This window comes from Bombina bombina, chromosome 6 (assembly GCF_027579735.1).
Source record: "Bombina bombina isolate aBomBom1 chromosome 6, aBomBom1.pri, whole genome shotgun sequence".
Classification (NCBI taxonomy): domain Eukaryota; kingdom Metazoa; phylum Chordata; class Amphibia; order Anura; family Bombinatoridae; genus Bombina; species Bombina bombina.
This window is the reverse complement of record NC_069504.1, coordinates 164,380,231-164,406,750: the sequence shown is the minus strand read 5'-3', so window position 1 is coordinate 164,406,750 and position 26,520 is coordinate 164,380,231. Positions and strand designations below refer to the sequence as shown.

General features: G+C 40.3%; 1 protein-coding gene across 2 annotated transcripts in view; it reads right to left on the bottom strand.

Annotated features, from left to right (window-relative positions):
• Nucleotides 1–26,520, bottom strand: part of WASL (WASP like actin nucleation promoting factor) — a 503,517-nt gene that overhangs the window by 349,312 nt on the left and 127,685 nt on the right. For both annotated transcript variants that reach the window (XM_053716658.1, XM_053716659.1), the window contains exon 2: nt 17,917–18,051. In XM_053716658.1, coding sequence (XP_053572633.1) covers nt 17,917–18,051 — 135 coding nt within the window. The remainder of the gene's footprint in view (nt 1–17,916; nt 18,052–26,520) is intronic.

The window sequence follows — 26,520 nt, the reverse complement described above, 5'->3', positions numbered from 1 at the left end:
TGCTCAAAGTTCCAGAATGTTGATGGGAAGAGAGCTATCCTCCCGAGACCAAAGGCCCTGAGAGCCTTCTTGGCTACTCAAACTGCTCCCCATCCTGAGAGACTCGCATATGTAGTCACAATTTCCCAGGATGGTCTTAAAAAGGATATCCCTCGGGAAAGGTGATCTGGACAGAGTCACCAAGAGAGTGATTCTCTCAACCGGTTGTCCAGAGAGATCTGTTGAGACAGATCTGAATGATTGCCCTTCCACTGTCTCGGCATGCACAGTTGTAACGGTCTGAGATGGAACCTGGCAAAGGGAATTATGTCCATGCTAGACACCATGAGACATCACCTCCATACACTGCGCCACAGAGGGCCTTGAGGAGGTCCAGAGGGCAAGACATGCCAAAGCCAGCTTGCAGCGTCTCTAGTCTGAAAGAAATATCCTCATGACTAGTGAGTTTTATAGTGCCCAGGCATTCTACCCTGGTGCTTGGAATAAGAGAACTATTTTCTAAGTTTATCTTCCATGCATGGGATCAAAGAAGAAAGAGAAGAGATTCTAAATGTTCTTCCACTAGACAAAAGTATGGTGCTTGTACCAGGATATCGTCCAAGCTACTGCAATGCCCTGGGTTCTGGCCACGGCCAAGAGAGCCCCCAGAACCTTTGTGAAAATTATTGGGGTAGTAGCGAGGTCAAATGGAAGAGCAATAAACTGGAAGTACTGGTCCAGGAAGGCAAACCTGAGGAACTGAAAGTGTTCCCTGTGGATTGGAATATGAAGGTAAGCATCCTTCAGATCTATAGTGGTCATGAACTGTCTTTTCTGGACTAAGGGAAGGATAGACCTTATCGTCTCCATCTTGAACGAGGGGACGTTCAGAAACTTGTTTAAGCACTTTATGGCCAGAATCGGGCGGAAAGTTCCGTCCTGTTTAGGAACCACAAAAAAGTTTGAGTAGTATCCCAAGCCTCGTTCCTCTATGGGAACCGGGACAATGACTGCTAAGGAGGACAGATCCCGAACGCACCCTAGAAAGGCAAACCTCTTTTCTGGTTTTGATGACAGATTTGAGAGAAGGAATCTACCCTTGGGTCGAAAAGATTTGAACCCAATTCTGTAACCCTGAGCAATGACCTTCAGGACCCAAGGAACCTGCACATTCCTGAACCAAGCTTCTGAGAAGCGCAAAAGTGTGCCCCCTACCTGATCCATAGATTGATTGGGGCGACCCCTCCATGCTGAGCGGGTTTCTTGTTCTGCTTGGACTTATTTCGGGACTGAGCCGGCTTCCAAGTCTTAGGTTGCTCGGTCTTAGCGGAGGATTGCTGGCGCTTGGATTTTTCAGAACGAACAGAACAAAAATTATTAGGGTGTCCCTTAGATCTGTTCTTTTTATCTTGCGGTAGGAAGACACCCTTGCCCCCTGTAACCGTGGAAATAAAGGAGCCCAGGCCTGGACCAAACAAAGTCTTGCCCTTGAATGGAAGGGAAAAGGAGTCTGGACTTTGAAGTCAAGTCTGCAGACCAGGTATTCAGCCACAGAGCCCGGCAAACCTTAACAGAAAACCCAGCAGTTTTAGCATTTAAACTAATAATTTGCATATTCGCATCACAAATAAAAGAATTAGCGAACCCTTAAAGCGTTAATTCTATCAAGAATAATATCGAGGGGACCTTCCACCTCTATCAATTCCGATAAGGAGTCACACCAGTAGGTAGTCGCTGCAGCAACTGCCGCAGCTGGTTGAAATAAATATTCTGAATGTTGCAACATATTTCTTAACAATTTCCATCTTTTTATCCATGGGCTCTTTGAACGACGAACTATCGTCCAGTGGGATAGTAGTGTGTTTTGCCAGCGTGGAGACAGCGCCATCCACCTTAGGGACGGAACCCCACAACTCCAATTGAGAGTCCGGAACCGGGAACAGTTTCTTTAAGGCAGACGAAGGGGTGAAGGAAGAACCAATCCTCTCCCATTCGTTCTTAATAATGTTTGCCATCTTTACAGGAACAGGGAAAGTTTGAGGAACAACCCTGTCTTAGTAAACTCTATCCAGTTTAGGAATTAAAGTTCTTCAGGCAGCTTGGCCTCTAAAACCTCTAAGGTAGCCAGAACTTCCTTTAAAAGAAAGCACAAGTGCTCGATCCTAAATCTAAAATCTAGTTCCTCAGCAATCAGAGGCTTAGAGGCTGCCGATTCCGACCCAGAAAGTTCACACTCTCAGAAAGAACTTCATCATCAGATAAACGTTTATCAGCTATAGCCAATAAACTGGATGAGGACCCCTGGGAAAGATAGCAATATTTGACCTTTCGCTTGCGCTTAGCAGGGCGAGGTAAAACATTAATGGACGCAGACACCGCTGTTTGTAACTGCGCAGTGAAGTCTGGAAGTAAAAGGCCGCCTCCAGATGGAGGATCAGGCATGCTATGGGAAACTGCATGTGTATTAGGAGATGAAAGCAGGGTGCGCATCTCATGGGACGGGGACCCCTTAGGCTTAGTGGTATCAAACATGTTAACCTTTTTTGACATAATCAATTCTTCTAGGCATGTGGAACATAATTGAGAAGGCCTCCTCACAATATAAACAGGCGTTAGGCTTCGGTATAGAGGGAATACCCTCTAAAACATCATAGCTAAGAGCTATGACCTAATATAACAATAGGGAACATTACATAAAATATACAAAAACGGCACCTTATACCCCCAATGGCTGGGGCACTCACCACTTCCTATGACCCAGGCACACAGAGAAAACCGCTTCTCTTCGATAACCAGCACGGTCAGAGATTGCTTAGGAGCTGTTGATATGAGTCTGGATGGGTTCGCAGAAAGACTCTCCCTGCATCTCCAGACGCTAACTTTCGTCAAAGCTCTCATTGAAAGGCTAACAAGATTACTTAAAACTCCAGTCCCACTTCGAAGGGTGGATACCCTTCATAAGGAACTACACTGAATCTTCTGACACTTCTCTGCCAACCTCCTGTGTAGAAAGGCAAAGAATGACTGGGATATGAGGAAAGTGGGGAAAGTATTTAAGCATTTGGCTGGGGTGTTTTTGCCTCCTCCTAAGTGGCCAGGTTCTATATTTCCCACAAGGAATGAAGCCATGGACTCTCCTCATATTAAGAAGGAAATACCATTCTGTTGGTATGAGCAGTAGTCAGAGAAAGAGATGGAGCTTGAACAAAATATCATCAAAACAAGGGGCAATGGATATTCCCTGAGCTCTGATCACTGCTAAGAGAGCCCCTAATACCTTCATGAAGATGCGAGGGGCTGTGGTCAGACCGAAGAGGAGGGGCACAAATTGGTGATGCTGGTTGAGAAAAGCAAATCTTAGAAACTGGAAATTATCCTTGTGAATTGGGATGTGCAGATACGCATCCTTTAAAAGGGCAAGTCAACCCAAAATTTATAATAACTTATTTTGATTTTGTTATAAAAATGCATATTAAATTAAACTGTAGCCCATTTTTGCTGTAAATATAGTTTTCTTGTAAAAAAACTAACTTGTTCTCCTCCAGCAGTTTTGAAATGGCCGTCTGTCCCCTTCTTTCCCGGACGTCATCCTTAGTGAATATTCAGCTGAAAAGATCATCGTTGTGTCGATTCAACACGTGCACGTATCTCACGCATGCGCAAAGCATGCTTTTTGGCAAGGGGGTCATTTTAGATATGTTCTTAAAATTACCCCCTCGCCGAAAAGCACGCATTGTGCATGTGCGAAATATGTGCACAAACTGAATCGAAACAGAGATGTTCTTTTCAGCAGAATATTCACTAATGTGTCTTAAACACATTGGACAAAAGCAGCCACCTTTACAGGATCCTTTGGAAAGTGAAACAGATGAAACCGTTCCCAGGCAAGTCTGGTACAAAAGCCTATGTGATAACCCTGGGATATAATAATACTGAGAACCCAGGAATCCTGAACTGACCAAGACCATGCCTTCTGAAACCAAATAAATCTGCCCCCTACAAGAAGATCTTCTGGACAGGTGGCCGTCCCTTCATGCGGATTTCTGATTTGAATTGGGCTTTTTGGTTTGTTTGTTCTTAGACCAAGAAGATCCAGGCTTCCAGAAAGGCTTGAAAGATTCAGACTTCTGGTTGTAAAGGGACTTTTGATCTCTAGGGGAGAAAAAAACATAAAATTATGCTTACTAGATAATTTCATTTCCATATGTGGGAGGAGAGTCCACTGCTTCATTCATTACTTGTGGGAATTAAGAACCTGGCCACCAGGAGGAGGCAAAGACACCCCAGCCAAAAGCTTAAATACCCCCCCCCCCCCCTCACTCCCCTCATCCCCCAGTCATTCTGCCAAGGGAACAAGGAACAGTAGGAGAAATAGGGTATAAATGGTGCCAGAAGATAATATTAAATTTAGATCCGCCCACCGGAGCAAACAGGCGGAAGCAGTGGACTCTCCTCCCACAGATGGAAATTAAATTATCAGGTAAGCATAATTTAGGTTTTCCATCTTAATGGGAGGAGAGTCCAATGCTTCATTCTTTACTTGTGGGAATAAAAATACCCAAGCTCTAGAGGACACTGAATGAAAAAAATGGGAGGGTAAAAGGAGGCGGACCCTATACTGAGGGCACCACAGCCTGCAGAACCTTTCTCCTAAAAGCTGCTTTCACCGAAGCAAAAACATCAAATTTGTAAAATGTTGCAAAAGAGGACCAAGTAGCCGCCTTACAAATCTGCTCCATAGAAGCCTCGTTCTTAAAGGCCCAAGAAGAGGCCACAGCTCTAGTTGAATGAGCCATAATCCTCAGGGGAGGCTTATGTCCCGCTGTCGCAATGCGAAACGGAGGACACTCCTCAGCCAAAAAGATAAGGAAGTCGAAGAGGCCCTCTGACCCCCACGCTTCCCGGAAAGAGAACAAACAGAAAGAAGTTTGTCTAAATTCCTACGTGGTCTGAAGATAGGACTTCAAAGCACAAACCACATACAGAATTACATTGAAAGGAACCACAATCTCTTGATTGATGTTGCGAATTGACACAACCTTAGGAAGAAAACCTAACTTGGTTCGTAGAACAGCCTTATCAGCATGGAAAACCAGATAAGGAGGGATGCATTGCAATGTAGTAATCACAGATACTCTGCACACAGAAGCAATAGCCTGTAGAAAAGGAACCTTCCAAGACAATAATTTAATGTCTACTTCATGCATAGGCTCCAACGGAGCCCATGCAAAACCTAAAGAACAAGATTTAAACTCCAAGGAGGAGAAATAGATCTAAACACAGGTCTGATCCTAGCAGAGCCTTAACAAGTGACTGCACATCAGGAAGCTCAGCAAACCTCTTGTGCAGTAACACAGACAGGGCTGAAATCTGTCCCCTTGGGGGACTTGCAGTAAGCCCTTCTCCAGTTCATCCTGGAGAACAGAATAAGTAGGTCCTCCACACCTTATCATAGAGGCGACGAGCAACCAGCTATGAGCTTGAATGAAAGTAAAAATAACACTCTCAGAAACCCTTTCTTGACTAGGACCAAGCATTCAATCTCCACACAGTCAGCCTTAGAGATCTAGACATAGATGAACAAAGAGAACTTGGTCAGCAGATCCCTGCGACAAGGTAACTTCCATGGAGGGGATAACGACATCCCCACTAGTCCGCAAACCATATCCATTGAGGCCAAGACAGAGCAATCAGTATCACTGACGCCTGCTTGATTCGAGCCACTACACTAGGTAGTGGTAACAGCCATAAAAAATAAATCAGATTAAACCTCCAAGGTCCCGCTAATGCATCCGTTAGCTCCGCTTGAGGATCCCTGTACCTCGACACATATCTAGGTAACTTGGTAATGAGACGTCATAAGATCTTACTCTTGCAAATTTCTGCAAACACTCAGGATGGAGAGACCAATCCCCTGGATTAAAGTATAGTCTGCTGAGGAAATCTGCTTCCCAGTTGTCCACACCCGTAATGTGGATCACTGATGGCGAACAAATGTGGGTCTCCGCCCACTCCAGAATCTGAGATACTTCCCTCATAGCTAGGGAGCTTCTCGTTCTTCCCTGATGTAAGCCACAGAGGATATATATTGTCTGATTGGAAACTGATAAACTGGGACAAACCCAGCAGAGGCCAAGCCTTCAGAGCATTGTATATTGCCCGAAGATCCAAAATGCGATCGGGAAGGAGCTTTTCCTCCTGAGTCCATAGGCCCTGTGCCTTCCTGGCACTCCAAACAGCTCCCCCTCCTGACAGACTTGCAACCGTAGTCACAATCACCCAGGATGGTCTTGACCGAGCCACAGATGGCATTAAGGAGGTCTGGAGGGCAAGACATGTTGAAGCTAGCCTATAACATCTATGGTCTGTTACTATTATATTACCTGGGAGTTCCACCCTGGTACTCGATACAAGAAAACTCTCTCTAGAGTTATCTTCCATCCATGGGATCGAAGAAGACAGGAGAAATTCCAAATGGTCCACTCTCCAAAAAACGTTTTGGAGAATGCCGCGTTGGCCGGGAATCAAACCCGGGTCAACTACTTGGAAGGCAGTTATGCTCACCACTATACCAGCTAGACCAAACAGAAGATCAATAAACTGGAAGTGCTGGTCCAGGAATGCAAACCCTAGGAACTGGAAGTGGTCCTAGAAGATTGCTACGTGAAGGGAGCATCCCTCAGATCTATTGTGGTCATGAACTTCCCTTCTCGAACGAGGGGAAGAATGGACCTATTGTCTCCCTCTTGAACGAAGGGACATTTAAAAACTTGTTTAAGCACTTCAGGTCCAAATCGGGCAGAAAGTTCCATTCTTCTTTGGAACCACAAAAAGGTTTGAATAGTATCCCAAAGCTCTCACTGCGATAGGCACCGGGACATAACTCCTAAGAGAACAGATCCCGTACGCACCCCAGAAAGGCTTCCTTCCTTCCTGGTCAGGAAGACAGGAGAGAGAAGGAAATGCCCTTGGGTGGCTGAGACTTGAAACCTATCTTGTGACCCTGAGCTATGACCTCCAGGACCCATGGATCCTGCACATCCCTGAACCAAGCGACTAAAAAGAGCAACAGTTTGCCCCCTACGCAATCCAGAAGAGGACCAGGGACCGACCGTTCATGCCGACTTAGACTCGGCGAGCTTCTTGCTCTGCTTGGATTTATTTCAGGACTGAGCCGGCTTCCAAGAGCTCTTGGTTTGCTTAGGCTTAGCGGAGGACTGCTGACATGGGCTTTATCAAAACGAAAAGAACGAAAATTGTCCATTAGACTTGTTCATATTCTCTTGTGGTAGGACACCCTTGCCCCCTGTAACCGTGGAGATAACCGAGTCCAGGCCTGGACCAAACAAAATCATTCCCTTAAAGGGGAGGTAAAGAAGTCTAGACTTAGAAGTCATATCCGCAGACGAGCATAAACAGAAAAGGCTGAAGCCTTAGAATTTAGGCGAATAATCTGCCTAATAGCATCACAGATAAAAGAATTTGCAACCCTCAAGGCCGTAAATCTTTCCTGAGTAACGTTAAGGGGACCTCTCCACCCCGATCAATCAGATAAGGAGTCACACCAGAAGGTAGTTTCTCCAGCAACCGCAGCAACGGCCGCCTTCGGGTGAAACAAATATGCCGTATGTTGAAAACGGCTTTCTTAACAGAGTTTCCATCCTTTATCCATGGGTTCTTAAAACGAAGAGCTATCCACAAACGGGATAGTAATACGTTTAGCAAGGGTGAAGATAGTGCCATCCCTTTTAGGGACGGAACCTCACAACTCCATTCAGAGTCCAGGGCTGGGAACTATTTGTTAAAAGGGAGAAGAGAGGAACAATCCAGTCCCATTTATTCTTAATATGTTCGCCATCTAACAGGAGCAGGGAAGGATAAGGTACCACCCTGTCCCCAAACTCTATCCAATTTAGGAATTAAAGGTTCCTTAGGCAATTTGGCCTCTGGAACCACTGAATTCACCAAAAAACTTCCTTTAGAAGTGCAAATTCCTAAAACTAAAGTCTGGTTCCTCCGCAGTCAGAGGTTTAGAGGCAGCAGACTCAGACCCAGAATGTTCATACTCTGAAGTCTCAGAAAGAACTTCATCCTCGGATAAACCTATCCGTTAGATCTAATAAATTATCTGATGTAATCTGGGAAGAAGTGCAATATGTAACCTTTCGCTTGCGCTTAGCAGGGCGAGGTAAAGCATTAAAGGCCGCAGACACCGCCGTCTGAGCTGCCCAGTAACGTCTGGTGAAAAAATGGCGTTCTCCAGATAAAGGATCAGCAATGCTACGGAAAAATGCATGTGTAGAGAGATTATTGAGGGGGGCGGTACCAAGGCCTCCTCACATTATAACCAGGAATTACTCTTTAGGAATAGAGGTTGTGCCCGCTAAGTAACAGAATCCTCCATCGCTAGTGCAATAACCAGAAAACTATAGAAATGAAACATTTTATTCCAAAAACTGCACCTTTATATCCCAATGGCTGTGGCACTCACCACCTCCCATGACCCAGAGAGTACAGAGAGTTAGAGAAAAAGTGTGCCAAGCTTGTAAGCTGCATGGCTCTCAAAGTGAAAGTGAAACCTGTATATTCCATAACAGCCTATGAGCCCATAAGATCTCACACATAAAAGCAGCATAAAATCAAATAAACATAAGATTATCCCCCCCTGTTAAATGATCCCCCTCAGGAGATATTAACCCTTGATTCTATACAGATAAAAGGAGTCACACTGTGACCCTGTCTCCTAGCGTTATCATACATGTATAAAAGAATGAAACGCTCTTACCAGAATCTATGCCATGGAACAGGAACACGGCCATTCAAGTGTCACAGGTCAGTAGTCAATGGAGCTGTTAATCTGAGTCGGGATAGTTTCCCAAAAAGACTCTCCCTGCATCCACAGACTCTAACTTTCACCCATGCTCTCACTGAGAGGTTGACAGGACTACTTAAAACTCAAGTCCCATTGCGAAGAGTACTACCCTCCATAAGAGACAACTCCGAATCTTCCGACACTTCTCTGCCAACCTCCTGTGACGAAAGGCAAAGAATGCCTGGGGATGAGGGGAGTGGGGGAGGTATTTAAGTCTTTGGCTGGGGTGTCTTTGCCTCCTCCTGGTGGCCAGGTTCTTAATTCCCACAAGTAATGAAGCAGTGGACTCTCCTCCCATTAGGATGGAAACTGTTTTTTTGTACTTCCCCTTGGCCTTTTTGTCCTGAAGTAGAAACGCCCTTTTCCCCCAGTAACAGCTTTGATAAATAGAATCAAATGCCGACCCAGAAAGCATCTTCACTTCAAAAAGGACTGATAATAGCCTATTCTTAGAGACCATATTAGCTGACCAAGATTTAAGCCACAAAGCTCTTCTTAATAAAACAGCAATTGACATATTCTTGACATCAATTTTGATGATGTCAAAGACTGCATCACAAAAGAAATCATAAGCCATCTTAAGGACTTTAATGCAGTTGTGAATATCCGCAGAAGATTGATCAGAAAGCATCTGAGAAAGAGAATCACACTAAAAGGACGCCGCAGCGGACACATAGGTCATTGCTACTGCAGGTCAAAAGCTGAAAAGCTGATTGGGAGAATAATTTCCTAAGAAAGGATTAAGATTTACGGTCTATTGGATCCCTAAACAAAGAACTATCCTCAATAGGAATAGTAGTGCATCTAGCTAAGGTGGAAATAGCGCCATCAACCTTAAGGACTAAACCCTGGGCTGTTAAATTCTTCTATGAAAGTGGATCCATTTTTTTTAAACCTGTTATAAGGTGCAAAAGGAATGCCTGGATTCTTCCATTCTTTAGATATGTATTCTGTAACCAAGTCTGGTGCTTCAAAAGTCTTAGGAACTTTGGGCGGAGCTTTAGTAAACCTGATTCAACTTATTTACAGCCTTGGAATCCTCTGGATTCGGTTCTAATAGTTCTAAGGTACTAAAAAACATAATTTATGTAAGAACTTACCTGATAAATTCATTTCTTTCATATTAGCAAGAGTCCATGAGCTAGTGACGTATGGGATATACATTCCTACCAGGAGGGGCAAAGTTTCCCAAACCTCAAAATGCCTATAAATACACCCCTCACCACACCCACAATTCAGTTTAACGAATAGCCAAGAAGTGGGGTGATAAAAAAGTGCGAAAGCATATAAAATAAGGAATTGGAATAATTGTGCTTTATACAAAATCATAACCACCACAAAAAAAGGGCGGGCCTCATGGACTCTTGCTAATATGAAAGAAATGAATTTATCAGGTAAGTTCTTACATAAATTATGTTTTCTTTCATGTAATTAGCAAGAGTCCATGAGCTAGTGACGTATGGGATAATGACTACCCAAGATGTGGATCTTTCCACACAAGAGTCACTAGAGAGGGAGGGATAAAATAAAGACAGCCAATTCCTGCTGAAAATAATCCACACCCAAAATAAAGTTTAACGAAAAACATAAGCAGAAGATTCAAACTGAAACCGCTGCCTGAAGTACTTTTCTACCAAAAACTGCTTCAGAAGAAGAAAATACATCAAAATGGTAGAATTTAGTAAAAGTATGCAAAGAGGACCAAGTTGCTGCTTTGCAGATCTGGTCAACCGAAGCTTCATTCCTAAACGCCCAGGAAGTAGAAACTGACCTAGTAGAATGAGCTGTAATTCTCTGAGGCGGAGTTTTACCCGACTCAACATAGGCAAGATGAATTAAAGATTTCAACCAAGATGCCAAAGAAATGGCAGAAGCTTTCTGGCCTTTTCTAGAACCGGAAAAGATAACAAATAGACTAGAAGTCTTACGAAAAGATTTCGTAGCTTCAACATAATATTTCAAAGCTCTAACAACATCCAAAGAATGCAACGATTTCTCCTTAGAATTCTTAGGATTAGGACATAATGAAGGAACCACAATTTCTCTACTAATGTTGTTGGAATTCACAACTTTAGGTAAAAATTCAAAAGAAGTTCGCAACACCGCCTTATCCTGATGAAAAATCAGAAAAGGAGATTTACAAGAAAGAGCAGATAATTCAGAAACTCTTCTGGCAGAAGAGATGGCCAAAAGGAACAAAACTTTCCAAGAAAGTAATTTAATGTCCAATGAATGCATAGGTTCAAACAGAGGAGCTTGAAGAGCTCCCAGAACCAAATTCAAACTCCAAGGAGGAGAAATTGACTTAATGACAGGTTTTATATGAACCAAAGCTTGTACAAAACAATGAATATCAGGAATCTTTCTGTGAAAAAGAACAGAAAGAGCAGAGATTTGTCCTTTCAAAGAACTTGCGGACAAACCCTTATCTAAACCATCCTGAAGGAACTGTAAAATTCTCGGTATTCTAAAAGAATGCCAGGAAAAATGATGAGAAAGACACCAAGAAATATAAGTCTTCCAGACTCTATAATATATCTCTCGAGATACAGATTTACGAGCCTGTCACATAGTATTAATCACAGAGTCAGAGAAACCTCTTTGACCAAGAATCAAGCGTTCAATTTCCATACCTTTAAATTTAAGGATTTGAGATCCTGATGGAAAAAAAGGACCTTGTGACAGAAGGTCTGGTCTTAACGGAAGAGTCCACGGTTGGCAAGAGGCCATCCGGACAAGATCCGCATACCAAAACCTGTGAGGCCATGCCGGAGCTACCAGCAGAACAAACGAGCATTCCTTCAGAATCTTGGAGATTACTCTTGGAAGAAGAACTAGAGGCGGAAAGATATAGGCAGGATGATACTTCCAAGGAAGTGATAATGCATCCACTGCCTCCGCCTGAGGATCCCGGGATCTGGACAGATACCTGGGAAGTTTCTTGTTTAGATGGGACGCCATCAGATCTATTTCTGGAAGTTCCCACATTTGAACAATCTGAAGAAATACCTCTGGGTATTGCAACGTTTGGCGACTGAGATAATCCGCTTCCCAATTGTCTACACCTGGGATATGAACCGCAGAGATTAGACAGGAGCTGGATTCCGCCCAAACCAAAATTCAAGATACTTCTTTCATAGCCAGAGGACTGTGAGTCCCTCCTTGATGATTGATGTATGCCACAGTTGTGACATTGTCTGTCTGAAAACAAATGAACGATTCTCTCTTCAGAAGAGGCCAAAACTGAAGAGCTCTGAAAATTGCACGGAGTTCCAAAATATTGATCGGTAATCTCACCTCCTGAGATTCCCAAACTCCTTGTGCCGTCAGAGATCCCCACACAGCTCCCCAACCTGTGAGACTTGCATCTGTTGAAATTACAGTCCAGGTCGGAAGCACAAAAGAAGCCCCCTGAATTAAACAATGGTGATCTGTCCACCATGTTAGAGAGTGTCGAACAATCGGTTTTAAAGATATTAATTGAGATATCTTCGTGTAATCCTTGCACCATTGCTTCAGCATACAGAGCTGAAGAGGTCGCATGTGAAAACGAGCAAAGGGGATCCCGTCCGATGCAGCAGTCATAAGATCTAGAATTTCCATGCATAAGGCTACCGAAGGGAATGATTGTGACTGAAGGTTTCGACAAGCTGTAATCAACTTTAGACGTCTCTTGTCTGTTAAAGACAGAGTCATGGACACTGAATCCATCTGGAAACCCAGAAAGGTTACCCTTGTCTGAGGAATCAAAGAACTTTTTGGTAAATTGATCCTCCAACCATGATCTTGAAGAAACAACACAAGTCGATTCGTATGAGATTCTGCTAAATGTAAAGACTGAGCAAGTACCAAGATATCGTCCAAATAAGGAAATACCACAATACCCTGTTCTCTGATTACAGACAGCAGGGCACCGAGAACCTTTGTAAAAATTCTTGGAGCTGTAGCTAGGCCAAACGGCAGAGCCACAAACTGGAAATGCTTGTCCAGAAACGAGAATCTCAGGAACTGATAATGATCTGGATGAATCGGAATATGCAGATATGCATCCTGTAAATCTATTGTGGACATATAATTCCCTTGCTGAACAAAAGGTAAGATAGTCCTTACAGTTACCATCTTGAACGTTGGTATCCTTACATAACGATTCAATATTTTTAGATCCAGAACTGGTCTGAAAGAATTCTCCTTCTTTGGCACAATGAAGAGATTTGAATAAAACCCCATCCCCTGTTCCGGAACTGGAACTGGCATAATTACTCCAGTCAACTCTAGATCTGAAACACATTTCAGAAATGCTTGAGCTTTTACTGGATTTACTGGGACACGGGAAAGAAAAAATCTCTTTGCAGGAGGTCTCAACTTGAAACCAATTCTGTACCCTTCTGAAACAATGCTCTGAATCCAAAGATTGTGAACAGAATTGATCCAAATTTCCTTGAAAAAACGTAACCTGCCCCCTACCAGCTGAGCTGGAATGAGGGCCGCCATTTTAAATAAATATGAAGATTTATCAGCATCAACCTCTGAGACAGAATCCTCTGAACCAGAGGAATCATCAGAATCAGAATGATGATGTTCATTTAAAAATTCATCTGTAGGGAGAGAAGTTTTAAAAGATTTTTTACGTTTACTAGAAGGAGAAATAACAGACATAGCCTTCTTTATGGATTCAGAAACAAAATCTCTTATATTATCAGGAACATTCTGCACCTTAGATGTTGAAGGAACTGCAACAGGCAATGGTACTTTACTAAAGGAAATATTATCTGCTTTAACAAGTTTGTCATGACAATCAATACAAACAACAGCTGGAGGAATAGCTACCAAAAGTTTACAGCAGATACACTTAGCTTTGGTAGATTCAGCACTTGACAGCGATTTTCCTGTAGTATCTTCTGACTCAGATGCAACGTGAGACATCTTGCAATATGTAAGAGAAAAAACAACATATATATAAAGCAAAATTGATCAAATTCCTTAAATGACAGTTTCAGGAATGGGAAAAAATGCCAAAGAACAAGCTTCTAGCAACCAGAAGCAATAAAAAATGAGACTTAAATAATGTGGAGACAAAAGTGACGCCCATATTTTTTCGCGCCAAATAAGACGCCCACATTATTTGGCGCCTAAATGCTTTTTGGCGCCAAAAATGACGCCACATCCGGAACGCCGACATTTTTGGCGCAAAATAACGTCAAAAAATGACGCAACTTCCGGCGACACGTATGACGCCGGAAACGGAAATAGAATTTTTGCGCCAAAAAAGTCCGCGCCAAGAATGACGCAATAAAATGAAGCATTTTCAGCCCCCGCGAGCCTAACAGCCCACAGGGAAAAAGTCAAATTTTAAGGTAAGAAAAATGTTAAATTAAAATGCATTATCCCAAATATGAAACTGACTGTCTGAAAATAAGGAAAGTTGAACATTCTGAGTCAAGGCAAATAAATGTTTGAATACATATATTTAGAACTTTATAAACAAAAGTGCCCAACCATAGCTAGGAGTGTCACAGAAAATAAGACTTACTTACCCCAGGACACTCATCTACATATAGCAGATAGCCAAACCAGTACTGAAACGAGAATCAGCAGAGGTAATGGTATATATAAGAGTATATCGTCGATCTGAAAAGGGAGGTAAGAGATGAATCTCTATGACCGATAACAGAGAACCTATGAAATAGACCCCTTAGAAGGAGATCACTGCATTCAAATAGGCAATACTCTCTTCACATCCCTCTGACATTCACTGCACGCTGAGAGGAAAACCGGGCTCCAACTTGCTGCGGAGCGCATATCAACGTAGAATTTAGCACAAACTTACTACACCACCTCCATCGGAGGCAAAGTTTGTAAAACTGAATTGTGGGTGTGGTGAGGGGTGTATTTATAGGCATTTTGAGGTTTGGGAAACTTTGCCCCTCCTGGTAGGAATGTATATCCCATACGTCACTAGCTCATGGACTCTTGCTAATTACATGAAAGAAACCTCCTAAAGCATGAAGCGAATATGGGTCACTTTAAATCTAAACGTGGAATAATTATCTGGTTCATTTATAGGATCAGGGTCCGCAGAGGAGATTTCACCCTCAGAAAGAGACTCGGCCAAGTCAGAGCTTTGTTAGCTTGGTGGTCTGGGGAATAGGGTCTGGGGAATAGGAACCCTATGTATTACAGGTGGAGTGAGGTAAATCTCCTGATTTTCGCTTACACTTATTTGGTTTGGGGACAGTGACTAAAAACTGTGTCAGTCTTCTGAAGACTTGTTTTAAACTCTGGAGAAAAGTCAGTAGAATCCCCCTGATCCACATAAATAGGCATAGGCACTAAATGTCTGATAGGTGCTATACTGACAGGTTTATAGGTTGTGAAGTGAATTAGAGATCTAAATTAGCAGACAATTGTTAATTTAGTATAGTGGAACAGTTTTGCATAATAAACATGGATAATAGACAGCAGAATGTCCGTGGGCTGTAGTATGTTCCCTAGGGGTCTCTTTTAATGGGTCAGTCATATTAGATAGGGGTACAGACATGACACCAAAATAATAAGGAAAAAAGAAGTAAATGGAAATAAAGATATTCCACACCTTTAAATAACAAGTGTATTTACATAAAATACAACAAACGGCCTATAAAAAACACCTCAGAAGTCAGAAATTAACCAAATAATTAACACTCAGAAAACAAACTCACCTATCCACCCCCTCAGCAGCTCCTATATGGGGGGGGGGGGTTCAGATGGGGTGCAGAGCTTAACTCCAAAACGATATGCAGGTCAAAGCCTGTGAGTAAAACACCATTTTCATGCAAAGTTAAAGGGATAGTCTAGTCATAATTAAACTTTCATGATTCGGATAGAGTATGCAATATTAAGTAACTTTCTCATTTACTCCTATTATCAATTTTTCTTCGTTCTCTTGGAATCTTTATTTGAAAAAGCAAGAATGTAAGCTAAGGAGCCGGCCCATTTTTGATTCAGCACCTGGCTACATTTAGACGCCAATCAGCAAGGACTACCCAGGTGCTGAACCAAAAATGGGCCGGCTTCTAAGCTTAAATTCTTGCGTTTTCAAATAACAATACCAAGAGAACAAAGAAAATTTGATAAAAGTTGTTTAAAATTGCCTGCTCTATCTGAATCATGAAAGTTTAATTTTGACTAGACTATCGGCAGTTGGCGGTTTTCTTTAAGAGACAGTGAAGCTCTTTTGGTTTGAGAGGAAAAAAGGAAAATCTAAGTCAAACACATACTGAGACTGCTATGGGGTCATAGGGCAATAAAATAAGAGGGATTTTAATTCGGAATTCCAGAATTTCCGGTGTTAAACACATAGGTAAAGCGGTATGTGTAAAGGCTGTGAACCCCCAACTATGTAGGACCTATACAAATAAAGTACTAGGGATAGTTCCTGGGCTGTGTTTAGTGTGAGTCACTTACCTGGACTGCATCACCCCTCCACTGTATTTTAACAGCTAGCTGAGGCCTTTCTCCCTCACAGAATGCTGATCCAGTGCAAGTAAATATACTGCAAAGGATACTTGCGGATATACCAGCAACTCCTCAGGTGGAGGCTAAGAGGTGAGGTCCCTGCGACGCCTGGGGGCAATTATGGCTGAGAGATTTACCCATGAGAGTACTGACATGGCATAACTGAGGTATTCCTTTACCCCTGCTTCACTCAGAATCTTGGAGACATTATCCTGAAGTCTTCCCTGAGCCAAGATGGAAGAGGGGTACTGTGTTTAAAGTTAGGTCTGAGCTCCCAATAAATGATTAGATAGAAAATAATAAAATCTTGCTTGCAGAGGTGGGGGGACTTAAAACCTTGTTAGGGTTCGTTACCTCCTCCTAGTGGCGGTAATTCAATTCCACATGTCAAGGCTTGTGGACTCTAACCATCATAAAAAAAATAAATTATATACTCTATGGTAGGTAGGTAGAAACTTCTCAAAAGAAGAGGCACTCACAGGTCTTAATAAGCAAAAATACTTTATTTTATTAGTTCATAGGTTCAGTCAACGTTTCGGCCCTCGCAGGGACCTTTGTCAAGACTGTTCTCCGTAATCCTCAGAGTGAAGCGCTGATCGCTTCACTCTGAGGATTACGGAGAACATTCTTGAAAAAGGTCCCTGCGAGGACCGAAACGTTGACTGAACCTATGAACTAATAAATATATATATATAAAGACAAATGTTATAGGTCGACAAATCTGTTAAAAATGTAGTTGCCAGTAAGAATATTATGGAGCCAAACAGTAGTATTGGTGTGTATGTATATATATATATATATATATATATATGTCACAGACACAGTAATGGGTGAGCTCTCTGTTACAAACATTGACAGACATCAGAAAAGACACACTGTGGTGATTCGATATACCACTTCAGTTTCAGCACAGCTGATCTATTCTACCGGTGTTCCTGACTGATAATTTTGCGGACCTGGATTCTTCAGCTATTACGGGTGTCTACTACAATTGGTGACTACTTACCTCATATTGATTGAGGTTTTTAGAAGTAAGTGCATGGGGATAGGGGATTTGTGACCCCACACACTCTTATTTTTGTATACACCACGGAAGGAAGGCGCTGACACATATTCTCTTGAACACATCTACTCTTTGTGAAGACAACTTGGGAGTCTTCATTTAACAATCTTTGTTTTGCTGCCATCTTTCGGATATAGAATATCCTGTGGACTTTTATATATTATTTGTATTTGATAATTATTATTTGTACTTTTTTATTGTACTTATAGGGTGTTCTAGGAATAGTTTAGAGGATAGCGTGGTATTCATAGTCTTTTGTTTTCTTTTATATATATAATTTTTAAAATAATAATTATCAAATATTAAACTAAAATTAGCACACACTTATCAAATTATCATTTAATTTATGTTAAATTATGTAATTAATTTGTGCTTTGGTAAGTAACAGTTATAATTAACTGTAATACTTAGTAATAATATAAGATCACCCAGAATGCAACATTTTCTGTGTAGAACATTGATGTTTATAAATTAGCAACCTAATTAGTAAGAATAAATAAGATCTTACCTTTATATCGTATACTCTGATAAAATAGGACCGCTGAGGATTGTCCTTTACAAGGCATACTACCCCACAGCATTTTTTTGTCCATGAGGAGTTGCGATCAGAAACGAACAGCTGAACAACAGCAGAATTAACAGTCTAGAGAAAAAGACAAGATGGAAAATCAATTAATTATGTCCTTAATCAAGCAATTTGTTATTTAACTTGTGGTTGTGGCAGATAAGAAACGGGTGATTTGCAGGTAAAAAACATATTGACAGAGTACCAGTAACTAAGATTGAGGACATTCAACACAGGTGAGTGTATTACTCACTATATAACCTAAACTGGAATATTTTTATAAAAAAAAATAAGATAGTGATTATCCTTTGAGTCTTATGGAGATTTAACTTAAAGGGACAGTATACTATAAAATAGTTTTTCCCTTAATGTGTTTCCAATGACTTTTTTTTACCAGCTGCATGAGAAATGCTTTTTAAGGTTATTTGTGTATATGAATTAAAGTGAATGTCAACTTCCATGATAAAGTGCCCAGTTTTTAAAAAAACAACTATTAAAAACAGGGGCACTTTCATTCATGAAAATTTACATTGCATCGGAATTTTACAAATACTTACCTTCTCCTGAAACACCGGATTGCCGTCCCCACGCCTGCAGCTCCTCTGTACTTCATAAGCAATGACGAAACCGTCTCTCTCCAATCATGGCTTCCCCCCAGGAGATTTTATCTGGTGAGGCCACACCGTAATGGGAGGAGGCCGGTTCCGTCATTGCTGTGTAAGTACAGCAGGAAGAAGCAGGCGGAGGGATCGACGATCCAGCGTTTCAGGAGAAGAAGGTGCATACAAAGAGAGAAGCGCTCTACCAGGAACGAACAACAGCTCATTAGCTAGTTCTATGGCGATTTACCACACGGAAGCAGCCTCTTTTAGACCAGTGTGCTTTTCACAGAGGAAAACTTTCCTGAAGTATATCAGTCTGATCCCGCCAAGTAAGGTCAGTCCAGCCCAGAAATACCAGGCAATTCTCCTCAGAACAAGGAACATGACAACCCCAGACGATTGTTTCGGCCTCCTATGGGCCCAGTCAGTGAGGTGCAGCCACATTCCTCTAAGCACACTGGAGAAGAAGGTATTTGTAAAATCCGGTGCAATGTTAACTTTCATGAATGAAAGTGCCCCTGGTTTTAATAGTTTTTTTTTTTTTTTTTTTTTTAAAAACAGGCAGTTTATCATGAAATAATAAGCGATAAAAATGCTAGAGTTTCGAAACGATCTATAAATTGATGTTGGAGTGATAATCGTCATGCTATGATAATTTTTTTCTATTTTGCAAAGAAAGCTCTAAGCTGTGAATCAATAAATAGTCTTGAGTCAAGCGTTTTAATTGTCATTTGCAACTTTATTATACTAATCAATTCGGCTAAGCTAGGCACCCTTGCAGCTTTCCATTCCCTTAATAATTGATTCCTAACAGCCAGAATGGTAAGTAAGGTTTATCAAATAATGTTCCCCAGTATAACTACTACCCGAGAATAAGAAAAAACCTGAAAACATGTAATGATTATTTTATTCTCTAAGGGTTTATTGAGCCAAAAATTTACTTTAGTCCAATATTGTTTGATTTTAGGGCATGCCCACATGCAGTGTATGATAGCTATTTCCACTCTACACTTATAGCATTGACTATGTTGTTTATTTTTAGAAAATGTATAAATCCTGTACGGTGTGAGTTAATAATTATTCAATAATTAGGTGGCCAGCAACAAAGTTGCAGGACAACCTATTGTTATTGTTACGATTATTATTATTTAAATTTTTATTCCGCCAAGCTTTTTATTCAATTGCCCATAACTGCTTAACTTGTTTTGCAAAGCTCTTGAAATCAGGTATGCTGGTACAGCCTATTGCTCTGCTACATCTCATGCAAAATTGAACTCATAGGTCAAATGCTCTGGCAGCCATATTGCTTTTTGCGACAAATTTTGACAAACGCTTAAAAATCTTTAGCTCTGGAACTGCTTATATTACAACTTTGAAACTTGCTGTGCTTAGTGCTAGTATGACCTAGATTTGCTGTTGCTCAAGAGAAGTGCCTTGGTCACATGATGTGGCTGCCATCTTGCATTTTGTGAAAATCTTCAAACATCATCTTCTCTTAAACCGCTTAATGTGATGATGCACAATTTTGCACATATGTTCCTTGCAAGGTCCTCTACCAAGTTTGTTCAAACTGCGATTTTTCCATAATCAACAACATGGCTGCCGTGAGACATTAACCTTTTTATCGACATTTAATTGCGTAAATTTGCAATTTATGCATTAGTTTTACAATATTTAACAATATTACAGTGTAATAGACACATGATTACAAAGTCATAACCCTTAAAGACAATATTGCAGTTAAAATTAGCACTGCGCAGTCGCCTTCGTGAAATAAAAGATTTGAAAATTTTCATGAAACTTTTGCAAATTGTAGAGGTCTATAGTGAGCATTAGTGTGTGCAATATGAAAGCCATACATTACACAATGTGGCAGCCATTTTGTTTCGTATGCACCGTTTTTAAAAACTACAAAAATCTTCTCCGAAACCGCTTATGAGACAGATGTGAAACTTGGTTTATAGAGTTATCTTATGACCAATATTCAGATTTGTTCAAGAGAAGTCAATTGGTCATGTGGTTTGGCAGCCATTTTGAATTGTTCAAAATTGCTCAACGATATTTTTTAATTAATAAAAAAAAAACCTGTTTGACAAAAATGCTTTATTTTTGCCATGCTTGTTGACATCTATAGTGAGCAATATTGTGCGTTATATGGAGGCTGTATATCTTATGATCGGGTCATCTTGGTTTACGTGAAAATAACGAAAGGCTATTTTTTCTGCAACCGCTTGTGAAAACTGAAATTTTCTGCATAATCTTATATGGTGACCTAGATTAACAATTGTTCATTAGGAAAGAATCAGTCACATGATGCAGCAGCAATATTGGTTTTACAGTATGTTTATTGTAATTATTTGTAATTCAATACTGCCTGTTTTGAGTCAATTGCTCACAAAACACAAATTACTTATGCTAAACTCTTGAAATCAGGTATGCTGGTACAGCCTATTGCAATGCTTCATCTCATGCAACATTTAACTCAAAGGTCATATGGTTAGGCAGCCATTTTGTTTTTTGCAACAAATTTCGAGAAACGCTTAAAAATCTTCAGCTCTGGAACTGCTTATGTTACAACTTTGAAACTTGCTGTGCTCAGTGCTGCTTTGACCTAGATTTGTCATTGCTCAACAGAAGTGCCTTGGTCACATGATGTAGCAGCCATCTTGCATTTTGCGAAAATCTTTAAACATCTTCTCTTATACCGCTTAAGCCAATAAAGTACAATTTTGCACATATACTCCTTGCAAAGTCCACTACCAAGTTTGTTAAAACTGCGCTTTTTCCATAATCAACATAGCTGCCGTGAGGTATTAACCTTTTTATCAACATTTAATTGCATAAATTTGCACTTTATGCATTAGTTTTACATTATTTAACAATATTACAGTGTAATAGACAAATAATTGCACGTAGTCATAACCCTCAAAGAAAATATTGCAGTCAAAATTCGCATTGCGCAGTCGCAAATTTTCATGAAACTAATGCAAATTGTAGAGGTCTATAGTGAGCATTAGTATGTGCAATTTGAAAGCCATACATTGCATCGTTTGGCGGCCATTTTGTTTTGTATGCGCTGTTTTTAAAAACTACAAAAAATCTTCTCCGAAACTGCTTATGGGACAGACTTGAGATTTTGTTTATATAGAGTTATCTTATGACTAACATTCAGATTTGTTAAAGAGAAGTTGATAGGTCATGTGGTTTGGCAGCCATTTTGAATTGTTCAAAAACGCTTAACAATATTTTTAAATAATAAAACAAAAAAGCTTCATTTTTGCCATGTTTATTGACATCGATGGTGAGAACTACTGTGCATAATATGGAGGCTGAATATCATATGATTTGGCAGCCATTTTGTTTTGCGCAAAATTTTTGAAAATCTAATTTCTCTGCAACCGCTTATGCTAGAACTGTGAAACGTGCTGTGTAACCTTATATTGTAACCTAGAGTCACAGTTGTTCATGTTGAAGGAATTGGTCACAAGCTATGGCAGCCATATTGGTTTCAGAGAAAATTTCGAAAATGCGTTTTCCTTGCAACCACTTACGTTAAAGCTGTGAAATTTGCTGTATAGCTATATATTGTAACTTAGCAGCTTGTATGGCATTGCAAAGGCGATGCGCTTGGCCACCTCTATTGTTGCTTGCAGCTACATTATTATTTGTTATTGCTTGCATTATAATTATTTTTCCGCCTTTTTTTCAAATGCTTATAATAACCACAGCATAACTCAAAAACTCATGAAACTTGGTACAGTGCTAGAGATCTATGCTGTGCCTAATCCTTTGCAAAATAAATCTCATAGGTCACGTGACCTAGCAGCCATATTTCTTTTTGCGATAAATTTCAACAAACGCTTGAAAATCGTCTTCTCTGGAACCGTTTATGGTACAGTTGTGAAACTTGCTGTGGGTACTGCTGCACTGATTTAGAATAAAGTTTGTTCAAGAGAAGTGATTTAGTCGCATTATCTAGCTGCAAAATCTTTAAACATCTTCTCTGAAACCGCTAAGTGCAATCAAGCGCAATTTTGCACATGTGCTCTTTGCAAGGTCATCTACCAAGATTGTTCAAACTGCGGATTTTCCATAATCAACATGGCCGCTATGAGCCATTCACCTTTTTATCGCGGTTTAATTGCGTAAATTTGAACATTATGCATTATGTTTACACTATTTAACTATATTACAGTGTAACAGACACGTGATTACACATAGTCATGACACCTAAAGGCAATATTGCAGTCAAAATTTGCACTGCACAGTCGCCTTTGTGAAATAAAACATTTGCAAATTTTCATGAAACTTCTGCAAATTGTAGTGGTCCAAAGTGAGCATTAGTATTAGTATGTGCAATTTAAAAGCTAACATTGCAACGCTTGGCGGCCATTTTGTTTTGTATGCGTTTTTAAAAACTACAAAAATCTTCTTCTCCGAAACCGCTTTTGGGACAGACTTGAAATTTTGTTTACAGAGTTATCTTATGACTAACATTCAGATTTGTTCAAGAGAAGTTGATAGGTCATGTGGTTTAGCAGCCATTTTGAATTGTTCAAAAGCGCTTAACAATATTTTAAAATTAATAATAAAACAAAAACCATCTTACAAAAATGCTTTATTTTTGCCATGTTTATTGTTTATCTATGGTGAACACTATTGTGCGTAATATGAAGGCTGTGTATCTTATGATCGGGCAGCCATCTTGGTTTACGCAAAAATATTGAAAGTCTATTTTCTCTGCAAGCGCTTATGTTAGAACTGTAAAACTTGCTGTGTAACCTTATATTGTGACCTAGAGTCACAGTTGTTCATGTTGAAGGATTTGATCACAAGCTATGGCAGCCATATTGGTTTAAGCGAAAATTTCAAAATGTGTTTTCTTTGCAACTGCTTATGTTAAAGATGTGAAATTTGCTTTATAGCTATATATTGTGACTTAGCAGCTTGTATGCCATTGCAAGGGCAATGTGCTTGGCCACCTCTATTGCTGCTTGCAGCTATATTTTTATTTCTGATTCCCTCCAGCTTATATTCATGGTAGCAAATTCTGATAACCTAATACTCTTTACGATATCTTGTTCTGATGTACTCAGGAGGAAATTTAATAGGTTCTCTTTGAGTTTCCTTAAATATTTTTGACCAAAGTTAGAAAACAAGGATTTATACCAGTATGAAATTGTTCGAATACCCACCCTGTATAGCTTTATCCCATTAGGGATCTCAGTAGCGCCCCATTCTCATCCATATAATCTAATTATGTGAGCTACATAGCTCCTAATCTGTAAATAGGCATAGAAATCCTTTACCGGGGGAGCATGTTTAGTTGAAAGTTCTGCATATGATTGGACTGTTATTATTCTCCTGCATTAGGTGAGATATGTAAATAATTCCCTTCTGCCTCCACTTTTAAAAAACAGGGTTATATCATTCAGGTACAAAATCTGGGTTTCCTGTGATAGAAAGAAATTGAGAGACCCTAGGGCCATGTCCCAGTAACTTACAATATTTCTGCCATGCTGATATGATATTTACAAAAGTCGCCATGTTAGTAATATTGCTTGGTAGTTTGGTGGGAGGATAATGCAACAGAGCCCTTAGATCAAACGGGGCTACCATATTTGTCTCAATATCCAAATATGTGACATAGTTTGCTTCTGATAGCCAATCACTTGCAAATTTAACCATGCAAATACAGTTATAGTGTTCTAAACTTGGCATTGAAAACCCACCAAATTTTTTTGGTTTTATTAATCTAACCATGGCGACTCGGGACGATTTTTTCCCTACAAAAACAATGAACATGCTGCATTGAACTTAAGAATATCTAGCTGAGTAATAAACAAAGGTAAGTTCTGTAGCAAGAATAATATGCACGGGAAAAAGATTGTCTTAAGTAACAATCTTAGCAGATAAAGATAAATAGTATAGCTTCCATCCCTTCATCTCATTAGACATGTTAATAGATCTTCATAATTGAGTCTATAAAAATCATTAGGATTTCTGGACATTTAAATTCCCAAATATTTCATACATTGTACTTTAAAGATATGGGGATAGTTACTTTCTGAAGTCTTATGGACCCACATAATCTCAGATTTTGAGGCATTTATTCTGTAACCTGAAAACCTGCTATAGGTATTAATAAATTGTAAAGCATGAGGAATGCTCTTACTCGTGTTACTTAAAGGGACAGTCAACACCATAATTTTTGTTGTTTAAAAAGATAGATAATCCCTTTATTACCCATTGCCCACTTTTGCATAACCAACACGGTTATAGAAATACACTTTTTTCCTCTGTGATTACCTTGAATCTATGCATCTGCAAACTGCCCCCTTATTTCAGTTCTTTTGACAGACATGCATTTTAGCGTGCTGGCTCCAGGGTAACTTCACGTGCATGAGCTCAATGTTATCTATATGAAACACATGAACTAATGCCCTCTAGTGGTCAAATGCATTAAGATTAGAGGTGGTCTTCAATGTCTAAGAAATTAGCATATGAACCTCCTAGAATTAGCTTTCAACTAAGAATACAAAAAGAGAACAAAGAAAAATTGGTGATAAAAGTAAATTGGAAAGTTGTTTAAAAAGGAAATTTATGCTTACCTGATAAATTTATTTCTTCTACGATACGACGAGTCCATGGATTCATCCTTACTTGTGGTATATTATCCTCCTGCTAACAGGAAGTGGCAAAGAGCACCACAGCAGAGCTGTCTATATAGCTCCTCCCCTGACTCCACCCCCCAGTCATTCGACCGAAGGTATAGGAAGAAAAAGGAGAAACTAAAAGGTGCAGAGGTGACTGAAGTTTGAACACAAAAATATAATATGTCTTAAATTGACAGGGAGGGCCATGGACTCGTCGTATCGTAGAAGAAATCCATTTATCCGTAAGCATAGATTTCCTTTTATTCTACTAGATACGACGAGTCCACGGATTCATCCTTACTTGTGGGATACAATACCAAAGCTACAGGACACGGATGAACGGGAGGGACAAGACAAATACCTAAACAGAAGGCACCACTGCTCGAAGAACTTTTCTCCCAAAAATAGCCTCAGAAGAAGCAAAAGTATCAAATTTGGAAAATTTGGAAAAGGTATGAAGGGAGGACCAAGTCGCAGCCTTACAAATCTGTTCAACAGAAGCATCGTTTTTGAAAGCCCATGTGGAAACCACCGCTCTAGTAGAATGAGTTGTAATTTTGACAGGAGGCTGCTGTCCAGCAGTCTCGTATGCCAAACGGATGATGCTTTTCAGCCAAAAAGAAAGAGGTAGCCGTAGCTTTTTGACCCCTACGCTTTCCAGAATACACAACAAACAAAGGATGTTTGACGGAAATCCTTAGTTGCCTGTAAGTAAAACTTCAAGGCACGAACCACGTCCAAGTTATGTAACAGACGCTCCTTCTTAGAAGAAGGATTAGGACATAGAGAAGGAACAACAATTTCCTGATTAATATTCTTATTTGAAACAACCTTAGGAAGGAATCCAGGTTTAGTGCGCAAAACCACCTTATCAGAATGGAATATAAGATAAGGCGAGTCACATTGTAACGCAGAAAGCTCAGAAACTCTTCGAGCAGAAGAGATAGCAACTAAAAACAGAACTTTCCAAGATAGAAGCTTAATATCTATGGAATGCATAGGTTCAAACGGAACCCCTTGAAGAACATTTAGAACTAAATTCAAACTCCATGGCGAAGCAACAGGTTTAAACACAGGCTTGATTCTAACTAAAGCCTGACAAAACGACTGAACATCTGGGACATCCGCCAGACGCTTGTGTAGTAAGATTGACAAAGCAGAAATCTGTCCCTTTAAAGGAACTAGCTGATAATCCCTTCTCCAATCCTTCTTGGAGAAAGGACAAAATCCTAGGAATCCTGATCTTACTCCATAAGTAGCCCCTGGATTCGCACCAAAAAATATATTTA